At 46.8% G+C, this 16,330-nt stretch overlaps 4 protein-coding genes across 4 annotated transcripts; 2 read left to right on the top strand and 2 right to left on the bottom strand.

The window, feature by feature from the left end:
* Positions 1 to 2,810: 2,810 nt before the first annotated feature.
* N7487_006529 (TLD domain-containing protein) lies at positions 2,811 to 4,880 on the top strand (the record flags this gene model as incomplete). Its single annotated transcript, XM_056874276.1, has 3 exons — positions 2,811 to 2,853; positions 3,006 to 3,929; positions 3,988 to 4,880. The coding sequence occupies 3 exons, from the start codon at positions 2,811 to 2,813 to the stop codon at positions 4,878 to 4,880; spliced, it is 1,860 nt and encodes a 619-aa protein (XP_056731996.1).
* Positions 4,881 to 5,475: 595 nt separating this feature from the next.
* N7487_006528 (uncharacterized protein) lies at positions 5,476 to 7,821 on the bottom strand (the record flags this gene model as incomplete). Its single annotated transcript, XM_056874275.1, has 1 exon — positions 5,476 to 7,821. One exon carries the CDS (start codon positions 7,819 to 7,821, stop codon positions 5,476 to 5,478), a length of 2,346 nt encoding a protein of 781 aa, XP_056731995.1.
* Positions 7,822 to 8,039: 218 nt separating this feature from the next.
* Positions 8,040 to 9,526, top strand: N7487_006527 (alpha/beta hydrolase; the record flags this gene model as incomplete). Its single annotated transcript, XM_056874274.1, has 5 exons — positions 8,040 to 8,149; positions 8,204 to 8,277; positions 8,339 to 8,539; positions 8,597 to 9,406; positions 9,462 to 9,526. 5 exons carry the CDS (start codon positions 8,040 to 8,042, stop codon positions 9,524 to 9,526), a joined length of 1,260 nt encoding a protein of 419 aa, XP_056731994.1.
* Positions 9,527 to 13,423: 3,897 nt separating this feature from the next.
* N7487_006526 (asparaginase) lies at positions 13,424 to 14,799 on the bottom strand (the record flags this gene model as incomplete). The annotated part of the gene is made up of 5 exons (XM_056874273.1): positions 13,424 to 13,586; positions 13,643 to 13,792; positions 13,847 to 13,895; positions 13,951 to 14,326; positions 14,386 to 14,799. 5 exons carry the CDS (start codon positions 14,797 to 14,799, stop codon positions 13,424 to 13,426), a joined length of 1,152 nt encoding a protein of 383 aa, XP_056731993.1.
* Between the last annotated feature and the right edge of the window lie 1,531 nt (positions 14,800 to 16,330).

The raw sequence follows: 16,330 nt of genomic DNA, 5'->3' as shown, positions 1-16,330 counted from the left end.
GCAGCTCCACACTAACTCGGCTGCCACTATTTCCAAGGAAGCTGACCCGTTTTCATCGCCAATTTCAGATTCAACTTCATCAAGTTCCAGCTAGACTCAGTGGAACAGAGACTATTATTATATATCAATGACCAAGTCATGAAATGAACGTGAGTAAGACAATTGTGAATGTATTCAGTATGTGATGGTTGTTAAATCTGCAGTTTATATAAAGATTTCGAGACGTGGGCAGCAAACTGACTACTTCTCTTCTCGGATGATACAGTGCAGTCCAAGTCTTCCTCCGCCTTGACAATATTATAGGTGTGGTAAATTTTGTCTCTCGGCCAATGGGCCTCTCAGCCACAGTTACAGATATAGCCTAATGGCGGCCATCAAGGTTATCTACCTGGGTCCCTAGCCATTACCGCACCCGGTAGCCACCACAAAACATTTCGTTTAAAGATGATTCCAATGGTGATAGCTGACGAATTCGGTGCCAGCTGGGACTCCTGACGACCCATAGCCATGAAGATCTTACCTTGGGGTTCGGTCGTCTAGTATTAACTTCGTGGCTGGCCCAGTGCACGACCACGTTGTTGCTGGATATCCCTAATTGCATGGTAGTATGGCGTGTATTACAACGATTAATAATTTGGGCAGAGTATTCCAATAATAAAGCAACTACCAGACTAATTATCAACTAATAAAACACATGATACACTGCAGCCTTAGGAATGGAGCTAATTGAATGCATGTCAGCTTAGTGAGGTCAAGCTAGGTTAATGTCAGCGCTAAGACAAGTTAGCCCTAACACACGGTGCGTGTTTCGGGATTGAACCCCACCCGTGGACCCCTGGATTCCCGAGGTCTGTGTTCTGTTTATTTCAGCCCATACATGTCTATAATATGTACGAAGTACTCCTTGCTTGTTCTCTGTTTTCTTGTTTTTCAATATGTAAAACGCATTATTACCCAAATAGGGGGAAATCCGGCGTACCGCGGTGGTTCCATCGTAGAAATTCATACAACAATTGAATTCGTTAGTTAACTTATACCGATTATTACATATTCCAGGTTCTAGCTGTTTTAACGTTTTATTTTATAAATTGGGTAATAGAAACACAACGTGGATATAGGCTTCAATGTTTTAAAAATAAGTAAGCATTGATTGTAATCACCAGCATATGGTATAATGGAATTAATAGCTTAGTCCCAGCCATTCTCAGGCCACCACTATGGTATCATTAAAGCACCATTAACGTATGAAGCACGGGCCCCGCCATCCACTTGACTTCTATATCCGAGATATTGCCGTCGAAGAGAATCCGTAAGTATCCGCAGTATTTCCACCTTAATCCAAGATCGAAATGAAAACTAAAAATGAACAAGTACACAAAAGGTCCTTATACGTATTTGTCGTCTTTCGGAGGCATTTTTGCCATAGCAGGGTATAGCTACTAATAACGGGGCCTGTCTCTGGCCTCCAGGGCCCTAATGGCAAATGGGTAAGGTAACTAAGATCACTTGGGGAGTGTGGAGGTCACTAGTCAGGTCGTATCTTATTTTTTCATTTGTTTCTATTTTCATGAATCGGGTAAATAGTCCTAAATTGCCGGAATCTGTATTGCATTAGTGCGTAGCCAAGACAGCATAAGCGTTATGAATTGCTTTTTATTGGTTAACCTCACACGTCTGTGCCTAGGTTGAAAAATTAACTGACTGTTCACGACTAACTAAGTATCTCTATGGCTTGTGTATGTGTAAGGATTCCATCTATCCATATGTGAGGAGAGACTGGTATGTATAAGGTAGATAGATATGTATATTTTCCGATTCGCTACATGTACCAGTGCATTCCATACTTAGATATCATTCCGTTTTTAGTATTTAGTCTCTATATGTATGATATAAATTATCAGTGGGCTAACGTCAAAACAAGTATTTTTAATAGATAGTTTCCTTATAATCCCATGAATCAAGCACAAGATGTATCCAAAGATATTATCGAATCATTTTTGAGTGTCGAGGATATTTGATACCAAGATACATAGTAGCTTAAAGAAGTATCCACGTTTAAGGCGGATAGCCTACAGCTAAGGAAAGGGAAATGGCACCGACAGACTTCCTTCACAGTGACCTAGGGCAGGCCAACTGTAAAGAAAGAGAGAAACAAATAAACAAGACAATGACTAGAAGGATTGTTAGGCGAGGTCTACGTGATGGATGTTGAAATGCATTGTGCAATGTTATATTTAGATTGGAGAGCTGTAGAAGCTCACTGACAAAACTAAGAACTGAAAATGATGAGACAGCGAAACAGAGCGGAATCTCGCATGCGCGCTGCTGATAGGGGTGATTCTGTAAGTAATCCTCATCTTTCTAGAAGGAAATATCGTGGTATAAACGGCGAACGGGCCCCTTAGGTACTATTTCGCCTTCCCTGTGCGATGGATCAAAACCCAAGACACATTTGGGGTCATTGCAAACAGTGACAGTGACGCCAAGTGGTTATCCGCTGTCATTACATAACCTTACGTAATATTCTGCGTGAGTCCAAAGCCTCAGGCAGAAAAACAAGAGTCTAGAATCATTATATGCCTCAGGCAACAATCTGACGTCGTCTCGTGGAATTCCGCTCTCCATGTTAACTTACTACCTACGGCTCATTGATGTTTTTTTTTTTTTGGGACAATTTGACCATTCTGAACCATTCCATTTCACAGCTCTCTCTCTTATTCCAACTTCTCGCTTGAGATTAGCTCTTGAGCACTGCGACGGAACTCAGCCGTAGCCTAGCAGTGGGGTCATCCCCGCATCAACCATCAACAATGGGTGTAGCCCAGTCCAATGAGCATGGTGCATTATCCCCAGGTGAGTTCTACCTCTTACATTCAAGGTTGCGCCCGGGAGGTACATGAAGCTGCTACTCTCTTGGTCGGCTGTAATCGTCAACAATGTGGCCTCGACTTCGACATGGGAATTCCTGATCAATGACAGCTGTATCTAACGGTATGCGTAAATAGAGGAGTTGAGCTCCGTGCTCGCTGAGCGTTTTGCCACAAAATGCTTTACGCCATTAGAGCTCACGCATTTCAAGGACAACTTCTTCTCTCGGGCTTTAGAGCAGGGAGGTCTGCGGTACTGGAATGAGAAAGTCCTCTCAGACTTCTTGGGCATCCCAGATGGTATCTATACCTCTTCCCAGGAACAGCCACTAGATGCAGGGCCGGTGATCTTCCGCATGGTCTCTTATCTGGGAGCCTTTCCATTCCAAAACACTCTTGCACCCAGTGTGTTGACCTTCGAGGCCATGGTCAAGGTGGTTGTGCTCTTGACTGAGCGCTATGGGAAAGCGCTGAAGCAGGGACATAAGGATCGAATCAAGTTACTCTTTGGTAGTCTAGCTGACGTGGGGAGAAAGACTCCCGCCGAGTCTAGTGGAGAATGTACAACCGAGGATTCCGAAGCTTCGGCTGAGCATTCCCATGCCTTGGGATTCTCTATAGACGCACCAGCCAACGATGAGTACGACGAAGATGAGGATGATGATCTTGCTCTTGCGGCACTGGAGTCTCTTGATGCGATTGAAGTGTTCAAACACGATCACCGCGTTGACAAGACCGTTTACGAGACACGGATCTCTATCGATACATTCCGCCGGTTGCTTATGCTATTGCTTGTCATTGCACCACTGAAGCCATTGGAGTCTTTGAAAGTATACACATCCGGATTGGATGTTCAGCGTATGAAATCGCTCAAGAAAGAAGCAGACAGTATCATTGCTGCCTTTTCACCGGAAGAGAGCGACGGCGGGATATCTTACAAGGCTTTTGCCCGAACGATATCACTGTCTCTGCCATATCTATTCGATCCGCTCACTGCTCTTTTCGAGCACATGCTTTTCAGCAAGAATTTGAATCTCTCTCAACGCCGCCACAAGGGTCAAAGTACGGAGACAGAACAGGAGGAGAGCGAGGAGACAGAAGAGCCCCCCCTCACCACCAGCTGCACTTACACTTCCGGGAAGCTTTGAGTCGGCCATATTAAACCCAACACTTACCTCGCATCTTTCATTCTTCCTCCCATCCACATCGCCCGATATCAATATCCTCCGAAGCAGCGTCAAACTACATCCCGTCTTCTCCACAAGCGCCCACGGGTCTTCCTTAACATCCTTCTCCCACCACGTTCTTACCTGGCAAACTGCCACCCTGCTCCTCCTGCAAGGATCTCCAACAGACTCAACCAGCGAAGAATTGATAACACTCGGCGCCTACATTCCCCAAACGTGGAAAAATTCCATATCGACCTCGAGCTCATCTTCAAAAACATCCGACCTCCTCCCCTGCCTCTTCCAACTATCCCCAAAGCATATCCTTCTCCCAGGCAACCCCTCCCCATCCGCAAAGAAGCCCAACACCCCAACCGCCTATTTTTCACCCAACACCGGCATCGCAATCGGCTGTCGAATCCCCGTCCCGTCCCGCACACAGCAAAACTACCCGACTCCCCATGGAGCAGGCAGTCTCATCATCGATGCCAACATAGAAACAGCCGAGTTCCACGCCGAACCCGTCGGACACGACGGCGTCTTCCTACCCGCTGCCAACACATCCCCCGAAGACCCGCCCACAAAGATCAAGCTTGATCTGTACACCCTGGAGATTTGGGGTATCATCCCAGATCCGGAGGAGTCGTCGTTTTCCGCGGACCCAAGCTTAAGTCCGGTGGAGATCCAGCGTGCAAAGTGGGAATTCGAGGCACGGGAGGCCGAGCGCCGTCGTAATATCAATATCAAAGCTGGGGCTGGGGATTCGGCGAAAGAGAGTGCTAGGTGGCTTTTGGAGACGGCTGGTATTATTGGGGATGAGGCGAGATATGCTGGTGGGAGGGGTTAAGGGGTTGGTTTATTGCCTGTTTACCGAGCAAGTCTTTGTTTGAATGTGTTACGGTATGGCATCTGCGACTTGGTCTCATCGGCGTCGAGATTGGAGTGAGGTTTTCCGTAAACCTACATTAATTACCTGTCCAACAGGCCTGCAATTTTTGGGCCACTCAAAGCTCACGGCATTTCCAGCGGCATCCTTCTTATAATCAATCCTGTTGCCGCCTTTTAAACATACGTGTAGTCGGGGAATTGTATTACTTCCGCAAAACGCGGGGTTGGAAATGATAACCGGTACATCTCCAAATGCAAGGTCTTGAACATTTGATTATCGTAGATTTAAAAACTGGCTCAAGTAGAGCCGTATATATTGTACATACATCATCCCAGAGGCATCCTTGGGGCTCAAAGTTCCATATAAATCCAATGAGTTTCACAGGGGCTGCTGTTGCCACCGGGCCCTTTCATTCTCAACCACATGTGTCAGTGGTTGGCAGATCGATACTATATAGTTACTCGATCTCTCTGTCAGGCTACGTGTGGTTTCAAATAACCACCAATGTAAGGATCTGCATCTGTAGACGCCTCTAGAAGAATACAATCTATGATCAGGCCTTCAATGGTGGTAGACCGCTCGGCGCATCATAGAAATCCTTGAGGTCTTCTTCATCTTCTTCGAATTCGAAAGCGGAATTCTCCGCCTCGGATTCTTCACCAGCCAGCTGAACACGGGAAAGACGACTACGGGTTCCGGAACCGACATTTCCCGAAGAAGCAGGTGTCCCGTCCCTCTCAAGGGATTCTGACGCCGCCTCACGAGGCAGACGCATGGCCAGGTAGCCATCTGGTGCACGTTCAGCACGGTCCATGATGTCATTCATATATTTGCGCACCTCGTCTGCTGGCTTGACGACGCGGGCTAGAGGCTCAAGGATTTTGGCATTGGGCGCATGGATGCGGAACGTGACTGGTTGCCAGTATTCTTTGAGATTCGCCTCATTGACAGGAGTCCCTGGGACACCGGGGGTGGAGAGGCATGTTTGGTCGGCAGGTTCCTGCTTTTGTGGCGTCCCCGTTGTAGGCGTGCCTGGTTGACTCGGGGCTGGGGTATCGGTTGGCAGTTTGCCCTTCTCGGTTTTGACTTTCGGTTCAGCCTTCTTAGCTTTAGATGCTCCCTTGCCTTTGCTTTTAGAGTTCGCAGCCTCTGTGGCAGTTTCAAGAGGGAATGGTGTGTTTGGAGCAACCTTGCGGACTACCAAAAATGAGGCGATGACTGTGTTCTCGGCTGGGAGCCATTCCAGAATGGTGTACTCAGGGAAAAGGTAGCGGTCACCCGAGCCGGCATGGCCCGAGGTACTGCTTCCATATGGAGTTAAAGGAGATGTGAATTCAAACACCACAGACTTGTAGTTTACTGGTGGAGATCCAAGTGGGGAGACGTAAGGAATTGGAGGTGGGCGGGGGAATGGAACAGGAGAACCATATTGGGGTGGTCGAGACTGGAGTGGAGGTTGTGACCCATAAGCAGGTTGTTGGTTGGGGGCATATGGTAGTCCCGGTCGTGCTCCTGGCTGTTGAGCGCTGGCTGGTGGTGTGGGGTTAACCACAGGAGCCTGCTGTTGAGAAGTAGAAGCAGGGGCCGGGGTGATTGCAGCACCAGGAGTCGCTGATTGGCTCGGTACAACTGGGCGCCCTACTTCAGATGGCGCGGGTTGGGAACCCTTCTGCTCTGTGGCCGATTGCTCTTCCTTGACGGTGCCCGATCCGGCGGCACTTTGAGGAGGTTTAGGAGCCTGGCTCGGTGGGGCCTGTGCAGGTGTCTGAGGCTGCGCCTCCGTCTTCACAGGTGGCTGTTTGGAAGCTTTGGATGGGGTTTGTGACGTTTGTGGGGATTTCTCCGACACTGACTTCGTCCCACCATCTTGTTGTTTCTGAGTCTGAGTTTGTGGTGTAGGGGTTGACTGTTGTGTAATTGGCTGTGCTGTCGAAGATTGCTGCCGTTGTTCCTGCTGCTCTCTTGATTTGATGATTGCATTGAGTTCGTCGATGTGTGCTTGGAAAGCCCGGAGCTGCTCCTGGGATGCTTGGCTTGAAGCAACAACACGCATCAAGGCCTTCAGTTCAGGGTCCGCAGCTGCCCTAGTAGCCAGCATTTGAATCACAGGATCTGGGCTTGGCTTCGCTGGCTGACCTTTTTGCCCTTGTGGAGGCTTTTGTCCTCCTTGGGGAGAAGGCGCATTGCCTTGATTCGGGCCACGAGCTTGTTGGGAGGGAGGATGGCTGCCTGTATACCCAGGGCGACCGGGAGGAGCGGGAGAGTATTGCGCAGGTCGTTGTTGATTGGATGGGGTGGGATACGGTCGGTATTGTTGGAAGTTATTAGGGTGGCCATAGTGAACCATCGGTCGTTGCGGGGGTGCGTATTGGAGTGCCGGTGGCGCACTGGGATCTTTGACAATGTAAATCATAGCATCGAAGAAATGGGGACCGATGGTGACATCGCAAGGCCCAACTTTTGCCATAGTGTCCTTCGATGGGTTGTTCTTCTCGATTTGTTCGCGCTTCGTCTTCTTCGGCTTTGTGTAGTATCGAACAAGGATGCCATCGCTTAGCCACTTTTTCTTCGATCGTTCGAGTGAAGCGAGGAGAACTGCACTGTTGAGATAAGAGAATGTCAGCCATGCAATACCAATGGGGGCGGCTGTTATGGCAAACCTTTCGGCGATTGACTGATACTCATTGTCCGACAAAGAGAGTGGTTGTCGCATACGGACAATAGGCAAGGGATCTCCATCCTTGACCTTTGTTGGTAGAGGGGTGTCAACTACTTCGGGAGTTGGAGCACGAGGAGTTGGCGCCTTTTTCTTGTGAGACTGCGGCGTGGCTTCAGAGACACGTCTTTTAGCTGCAGATTCGCGGCGGTCGCGCGCCGGAAGTTTGCGCTTTTCAGCCATGGTGGATTCAATGAGATAATCACGATATCCACGATGGAAGTATAAGAAGCATTCTATAGCGAGATGTTGGAGGGGATGGGGAGAGGGTGGAAGGGAGAAATGTGAGAGACGCGATAACGCGCCGCTTATCAGCGCCGTCTCTTCCAAGATTCTCCGCTCACCTCCGTCCCTGGGGCCATGCGGCTGTCAACAGACATCACCTCAACCCTGCATGCATAATGGTTGAGCTTAAACCTATCTTCAAGAAGGCCTACTGGTCTCTCGCAGCCGGTGGGCTGCTCTATGTGCTTTGTCTCCTCTCCTTGACCTTCCCCGAGGTCCAACGTTTGTAAGTATCTAGTCCCCGGACCATGCTCACAGCGAGCTAACATAAATAACACAGTGTTCTTTATGCCAACAAGATTAATCCCAGTCTATGGCAGGATGTCAATCAAGTTGAGCAATTTGGATTTTTGCGTATGGCATTTCTGTTCAGGTGAAGGCCAACGGAAGTATGTGTGCTGACGGATCACCACAGGAACTCAAGTTCAACCGTTTCATTTGGTGACACCAGACAATGAAACCATTTACGGCTGGCACTTGATGCCCTTGCATCTTTGCCTTGAACACGAGAAAGAATTAATGGAGAATCCTTCTACGGGGCCAGCCGAAGATTACACGAAGACAGTTGCCCACAAGCTTCTCGCCAATGACCCCAATGCACGAGTTGTCGTAAGCTGTACGTGGTAGACAATCTGCATTCCCACTCTAAGAAGCTGACATTTGAACAATCAAGTCCACGGAAATGCGGCGCACTTGGGTTCTGCTCAACGCCCTGCTACTTACAACTCGATGCTAAGCCTGTCTACCCCTTCAAACCCAGTACACGTCTTCGCAATTGACTATCGTGGATTTGGTGTTAGCACTGGAACTCCCACAGAGGAAGGGCTTATCACAGATGGCGTTTCCCTCATTAACTTTCTTACCGCAGGGCCATTAAAAGTTCCCACTTCTCGCATCGTCATCGTGGGCCAAAGTCTTGGGACTGCGGTCACAACCGCAGTGGCAGAGCGCTTTGCATTCGGATCATCTGACCTGGCAGCTATCCAACCAGCCATCAAGAATGCTGAGCCATTTGCCGGCGTGGTCCTACTGGCGTCCTTCAGCAGCCTAGCCAATCTTATCGAATCCTACAGCTTCAAAGGCCTCACCCCGCCTATGTTGTCTCCCATTGTGGGATATCCTCGGTCTCAAAAGTGGTTGTTGAGCCACATTGTGGACCACTGGGACACGGCTGGAAGACTTGCACGTCTTACCGGTGTGAATACCACTTCCGTGAAGGCTGTAGATATGGGGTACACCGATAAAAGCCTTGACCTCACAATAGTTCACGCTTTTGACGATGCGGAAATTCCCTGGTACGAAGGACGCCGTGTTTGGGAGGCTGCCACCGGCAGACATGTCAAGGGTGCTCCCGGCGCTATGACGTATCATAAAACGGAGGACGGCAACCCTAGCGAGGTCAAGATCTGGAAAAACGAGATCAGGAATCAAGATGGTACTGAGATTGTGAAGACAGTTAGATGGGAACGGATTCGATATGGTGGTATGTTGAAGCAAGGCCCTCTATGAATTTCACAGACTGACTGGTAGACTTGCAGGTCACAATCGCGTTGCATCAGGCTCAATGGCTGGTCTTGCTGTTATGAGGGCCTTTGAGCAGTAACTGCATCGATGGTATATGTATGTGCATAGAAAAGGCCTAGGAAAATATACGGTCGTAGCTCTATCAATAATGAAAGAAATGATGCGTCAGTGACCGGATTTAACTTCCTGGATATATTTCTATCTAACTCCAGACAGACTTATGATAAAGTAACACGTCCGGAGTACTTGCTCAAAAACGACATGTTCTTTTTACAGAATAAACCAAAAAAAAAGATACAGCACGACGGCTGCATGATTCGAACATGCGCCCGCGAACGGAATTGATTTCTAGCTGTGGAGATTGTTAGTGAATGTTTTGGTGGATCCAGTTGTTGGAAGAGAAACGTACTCAATCGCCTTAGACCACTCGGCCAAACCGCCGTTGATGAGTAAGCTGGCTTAATTTCCATACTTGTTCTTTGTAGATCAGACATTAGTAGTTATATGTATATTTGGCCGTTGTTTTGCCCGCACTCTCTTACTCTCTTAATGGTAACAACTCTCAAACTGCGCTGCGTAACCATAATAAATATGTCGTTTGCTTTAGAAACGAAGCCCAAATCCCCCTATTTTACTGGACACTTCAAAATTAAATAATATAGCATGTAGTAGTATGAGTTATTCATATTTCCAGGTTACTCCCTACTCAACAGCCTTTTTTCCGGATAAACCGCCCATATCGGGATGTATATAATCCGAGATCTGGGGTATAAAGGCCCCACTAGTAGATCGCAGGCCCACCTTTTCTTTCTTTCCTTTCTTCCCAAGTGCCATTAAATGAATGAGTGTAGTATCAATAGAGGGATCGAGGGTTTTTAATAGTCACTCCAATTTTTAGATCTCGTGGCTTGAGCTGCACCGTGCTATTGGGTCTACACTACCCCCAAATGGCGCGACCACCTTTCATCAACTGTTCGGCTTGTCTGGGCGCTTGGAGAAGAGTTGTTTATATTCTTGTCTCATTCTTGGTGGTTACCAAGACTTTAGTTCTTCTACATTACCAATGTATCCCTGTCCTCTTAGCCTCACCTTTTTTTCCCTTCTTCCATTGGCACTTGCTTTCCTCTTCTCTTATTTCCAACTCTTCTCTTCTTCCCATCTTTCCCACCTTACCTATTTACTCGCAACCAGCTAATTCTTCTCTACCATAGATACCTGATATCAATTTCCGAGGCCCTACATCGGCACCCCTCTACCATCGTTATGCGAAGCGGATTTCAACCACGCGATGTTGCTTAGACATAGAGCCAACTGGCAGGCTCGTGGGGCGGTCCGGGCCTATGTTGATATGTGGTTTGATATTGATACCGACGGAACAAGTATAGGCGATGGCCCCGTACTCGCTTGCTAGAACTAGCGCAAGAACTATACTAAGATCAGAACAAAATATAATATTAGAATTGGATTCCGAGATATATGTATAACGTGCTCAAAATGTAACGTACTAGGTAACATATCTACGCCGATCTTCTAGCGGAATAGACCGATGTTAGGCAACTCCTAAATTCTCCGTCCAATACCATAATCGAATTGTCGAACACTATGATAATATATATTGCGATACAGGTATTAAATAGCTACCCCCGCCCCCGTGGAAATCACTAGAAATATGCGTTTGTTTGCCAATTTTGAAGTTATATAATAAGCTTGACAGAACTGGGAATTCCACCTTTCTAATTCACTTCTTCCATTTCCTTCTTCCCTTGCGTTTCCTTTTCATTTCACTTCTGTCTTCTTTAACTCTACTGAAATCCGGGAATTTTCTTATATAATTAGAACTTATCTTCTTGCTAACAATGTATCTGTAGATGATGCTACTATTTGAAGTTACTGAGAGTTATACGGGTACCCCGATAGTAAGGAGATCGATGTCCTCTTGTGCTGCATTTATCATCTACATCTGATGACAATGACCAAGGATAAAGCTGCATTTAGAACCTGTTATTGAAACAGCAAATCCAAAACCTACGTCTCGAGTCCAACGTTGATGGGGAGAAGTAGACAGAAGCGACTGTTGGCATTGCCCTCGTCCCTTGCAAACCTAGTCTGATAAATGCTGGAGAAATGCCATGCTCTGTACATGAGAGGTGTGGTTTGGGAGTTGGAACTATATGAATGAAGAAACTAATCAAAGTGACAGGAACGGCCAGTTCCAAAGCTCGGACAAACCAATGGGCATGGAAACAAGTGGCTTTCAGTTCAACTTCACAAAACAAACACCACCTGCCAATTCTCATTTCAAATTTAGTGCATTATCATCTTACTTTCCATTTTGTTACCCCCACTTCCCCCCAAACGTGGGATCAAGTACGACCTTCCGCCTGGTCAACGGCAAACAAACATGGTATTAGTTTACATATCGCTCATCGTCTGTCAATTGACTTTGTTCTCACTTCTCTTATCTTCACTTCACTTCCTCAACTTAATCTCTTCTCTTCAACCATCTGAATTTCATCCACGTTTTTTATCTGACTTGCCTTCACCATATGCGATGATGCCGTATGCTCCGAGACTCTTGCCCATACGGGCATCCAAGCCACGACATGGATTCTGCGCGGATGACACTAAGACCATTTACCGCGAAAAACAGCACGTGCACGTCCGTGTCAATCCTAATCCCTTTCTGTCTTGCAATGCGCGCCTAATCCCGCCTGCAACCATTAACCAACACTTTCCTTATGGTTGTAAGACCATAGTCTCCAGACCAAGTCTACGGAGTTGTCTGGGTCAGAAACGTCCAGTTTCAGCTGAAGGCACATTAAGATCATCTTCAAGCCTGATATATGTGGAGTGTATGCTGATACTTCAGCCGGTATTTTCACTTTCCTTTCACTTCAATGTTCCTTTTACTTCAGATCACCTGCTTTCTTTGATCTCTTTCTTCTGTCTCCTTTCTGTCTCTCACTACACCAAACCCACTGTCCTCGAACACCATCTCACAGAAACAGCTATCTTTGGCCATGGTATATTGTTGGGGTGCGCGATCACGTGACCCATATCCCAAGACCGTAAGATAGATAGCTCTCTGTTTCCTTTCTCCTCTTTTCCTCCTAGTGAGTCAAATCAACGTATTACTGTCAATCTTCAGAGCTTCCTCTCCAACATATATGGCTCAGACACCAGTTTACGGTGCCTTTCCCAACATGAACACCATACCTGCCTGCTATTGGTTCTTTCCAATTTCCTCTCGCATGCGCACCATCTCTCGCTATTATTTTCGCTATGCTGGATCCTCAATCAAGAGACATAACTAACTGAAGGAGCGATGGAGGGTGTGGCAGAAGTGATCCAAAAATATCAATTATCATGTATTTTGTTCCTGCTTTTGCAAATTATTCGAATATCCCAGTGGACATGATATGATCTCTCTGCAATAGTAGTAGATTAAATATATCGTTTTCTCCTGTTTTTTTCGTAGTTCATTACCCATCACACAATAAATTACGGTGTGCTCTCTCATGCTCTCGTCTGCTAGCTTGTAGACTCGCACACGAACAGTACAAAAATTGGAGGGACCACTCTGGTCTGAATCTTGTGGCTTAAACAATTGTTTGGAATTGACACTAAATAATGTAATACACCCGGCAGTTCATTATCCATCACACAATAAATTACAGTGTGCTCTCTCATGATCTCGTCTGCTAGTTTGTAGACTCGTGAATATAAGAAATCAAGGCTAACTGAGAAGTAGTTCTCTAGAAATGACGACACATCCTTTGCACTCTCTGTTCCAAAACCAACACCCCATCTGTCTAGGAGTTCATCCCAGTTCTGCACTTGGAACCCCCAAAGGAAAAATTACCCCAATTAAATCCTCTTTTGGCTACCAGGTTGATATTCTTGTACCTTGCACGCTGGTATTAAGTAGCTCGGTGCTCCAATAATGAGTTAAAAGGAGTTGCCCGCCATCTGCATCTTAGACACTTGTAGCGTTATAGTAGGGCGTAGCAGAGTTGAAGACAGCTGCCCGAATTTCGCCCTCGAAAATCCTGCGGATCTCAGTAAACTCGAAGCCCGATGCAAGAGCCAACTGGAGCTGAATGCGGGACTGCTCGCCATGCAAGAAGCCAGAACTGATACTATTCATTGTGTTAGTGAAGATGTCATTGTGGAAGGTTGGAAATTGTTAACGTACATATTTCCAGGCTCGGGGCTGGGAACCACTGCGCCAAAGGAGGGGCGAAGCGACGCAACAGTGACAACACCCTTTCCATAGAGATCCTGGGCGGCTTGCGTAGCGGCCGTGCTCAGACCGCCAGGACCGACACCCATAATAACAATGCCCCTGCAGATACATTTGTTAGGTCTTGCATAGCAAAGGCTCGTGGTTGAAACTTACTTGGCGCCATCCGCGGCAGCAGCATATAGTAGGTTTGCGTCAAAGCCCTCTGTTTAATATCAGTTAAACAAGATCACGGAAGCTTTGGGCCATTTTTCACTTACGGTGACCATAAAGAACCACGACCTTGGGAAGAGGGTAGGTGAGATTGAACGGGTCAAAGTAGTGGCGAGCCTTTGGCAAAGATGCACCGTAAAAGAAGTACGGCTGTCCGGCAATCACCTGGGCGATGTACCCTTGGTCTGTGGCCAAGAATGTCGTGACCGTGTTGCCGTTAGTCTTTGTTCCATAGAAGGCAGACACCAAATGGTCGTTGAGCGCAATCATAGCTCCTCGGTCACGCGACTCCGGGTGAATAGCAGCCCTGACTGCGTCGTAGAAGTTGCGTGGCCCGTCGGGTGACATTGCTGAGTTTGGCCGCATAGATCCCGTAGCGATAAAAGGCTTGGAGCAGTTCAAGGTGAGATCAACACCAAATGCCTATGTTGAATCAGCTAATGCGGCAATCTCGAAGGGGATTTGATCGAGGGTAAACTTACCGTTTCAGCGAGCGTGTTGGTGCCATGAATCATGACAGCGCCAACGACATCCGAGTCGGATGAACAGAGTTGCTCTTGAGCGTGCATTGAGATGTTCAGGAATCTGTCCGAGTCGGCATTAGCACTGCCAGTGCCGCTGATATTTCGGACGGCGAATTGAGCAATGTCGAGGACTTCGGGGACGCTATAGATAAGTGTCTCTGGGGTCAATCCTCCAGTGCCACCACCGTAGGCGATTGTGTCCAATCTACCATGCGTAGATCCCGACAGAATCGTTCCATCCCCAGTGTTATAGAGCCTAGGATCAAAATTAGAGATTTTTTCAAAGCAAAATGTTCTTGTGCTACTTGCATGACTCTTGGCAAGGATGCGTTCTTGTAGATCCAAGTCAAATTGGTACTGGGGTCGTTCCATTGTTTGATATCAGGTGATGATGCCGAAGCAATTTGGGCAAGAAGTGCCGTGGCTACGAGAGTGCCGAACATGATGAAGGATGCAATGATATCCTTAGCAGACAGTGAGATACAGCAATGATAAAACCACAATGAGTAGTTCCAACTGCTCTTTATATGTTTTCGTAGCCCAGTGCCTGCTTGGTAATTCCTCAATTATGTAACAAGAAGCATACCTATAGCTATCTATCTATCTATCTCATTTACTATTGAACATCGGTTCCTAATGGAGAGATAAGGAGACCACTATCGAAGACTCGTATAGAGGCTGTGGCTTGCTTTCCCAGAGTAGTATATAGCCGAGCCACCTTGAAGTGTATGGATGGAATTGAACCATGCTTATCATTTACTATCTTTGGTGTTAGTTATATACCACGCGATTCATTACGTATTATGGAGTAGATGGAATGATAGTTTATACCACAACTAACAACCCAATGGTCGAACCAAACCACGGGACAAACAGATCCAGTGGACCGAATTCATTAATTGAATACGATGCACCAAAGCAGCAATGTGCAATGGAAGGTATACTCAACTAGTCCCAGTAGCTTTAACCTCATCAGCATGGATTTGCAACACTAGGCTAAGCTACCACAGATAATGACTAGGGCACCGGGGGTTCCCTTTCGAAGCCCTTGAATGAAATCAAACTTGCCAAGCATTGAGAGTTATGGTCATCAATGGCCTACCGTTATCTTTGGGGTAACTTATTTTTTCCTCTCTCCAATTTGGGGTCCTCAAAACATAGCATCCGGCACTTTGGCTTCTCCAATGCTAGCACTAACCTGGTGGGGCCAGGAAACGATGCAGTCTCGGTACTTAGAATGCCGAATGTTTAAAGAATACCAAAATGCTGCGTACTGGGGCCAATTGATTTCTAGTTTCTCTTCCCCAGGTCTGCAGAGCAAAATCAATTGATTCCACTTTTTGTGTGATTATGTTGGACCTAGAGTGATAACCAGTCGCAATAATCAAGAAGTCTAAGTTATGGCTATAGTAAGAACCCATGATTGTGAAAAATGAAATCGGCTAAACCATAGCAAAAGGGTATCGTAAATCTGCCCCCAAAAAGTGTCATCTTTGGCGTTTCCCCGGAAATCAACTCCAAAATGTTTTGCAATTTACGGAGTTTACGGAGTTGCTGACAATCGGCCGATGCCAAGATAATATACATCCCGCGGCGGAGACAGATTTTGGGGAACGAAGAACCCCGAAATGGTTTTCCAAAAACGTACACTACATAGCTATGGATGCTCCAAATATTAAATCCTATCCATGGCACTCTTCCCACACACTTCATGTAAATGGAGTTCGCTAACTACCTCATAGGTAGCCATCATGTTTAATCAGTATAACCGGAAAGTCCCTATTGGGGGCTGCAGCTAGCCATATTAATGGAACAGCATCCCCTTCCGCATTACATTCATTCGGGGTGGTCATTCGCACCACCCTTCGCTTTTTACTGTATTCAAATTTACTCATCTTCTTAT

This window comes from Penicillium crustosum, assembly GCF_028827405.1.
Source record: "Penicillium crustosum strain IBT 35664 chromosome Unknown utg000002l_segment0_segment0, whole genome shotgun sequence".
In the NCBI taxonomy this organism is placed as follows: domain Eukaryota; kingdom Fungi; phylum Ascomycota; class Eurotiomycetes; order Eurotiales; family Aspergillaceae; genus Penicillium; species Penicillium crustosum.
The sequence above is the reverse complement of the archived record's forward strand: the minus strand, read 5'-3'. Positions and strand labels throughout refer to the sequence as shown.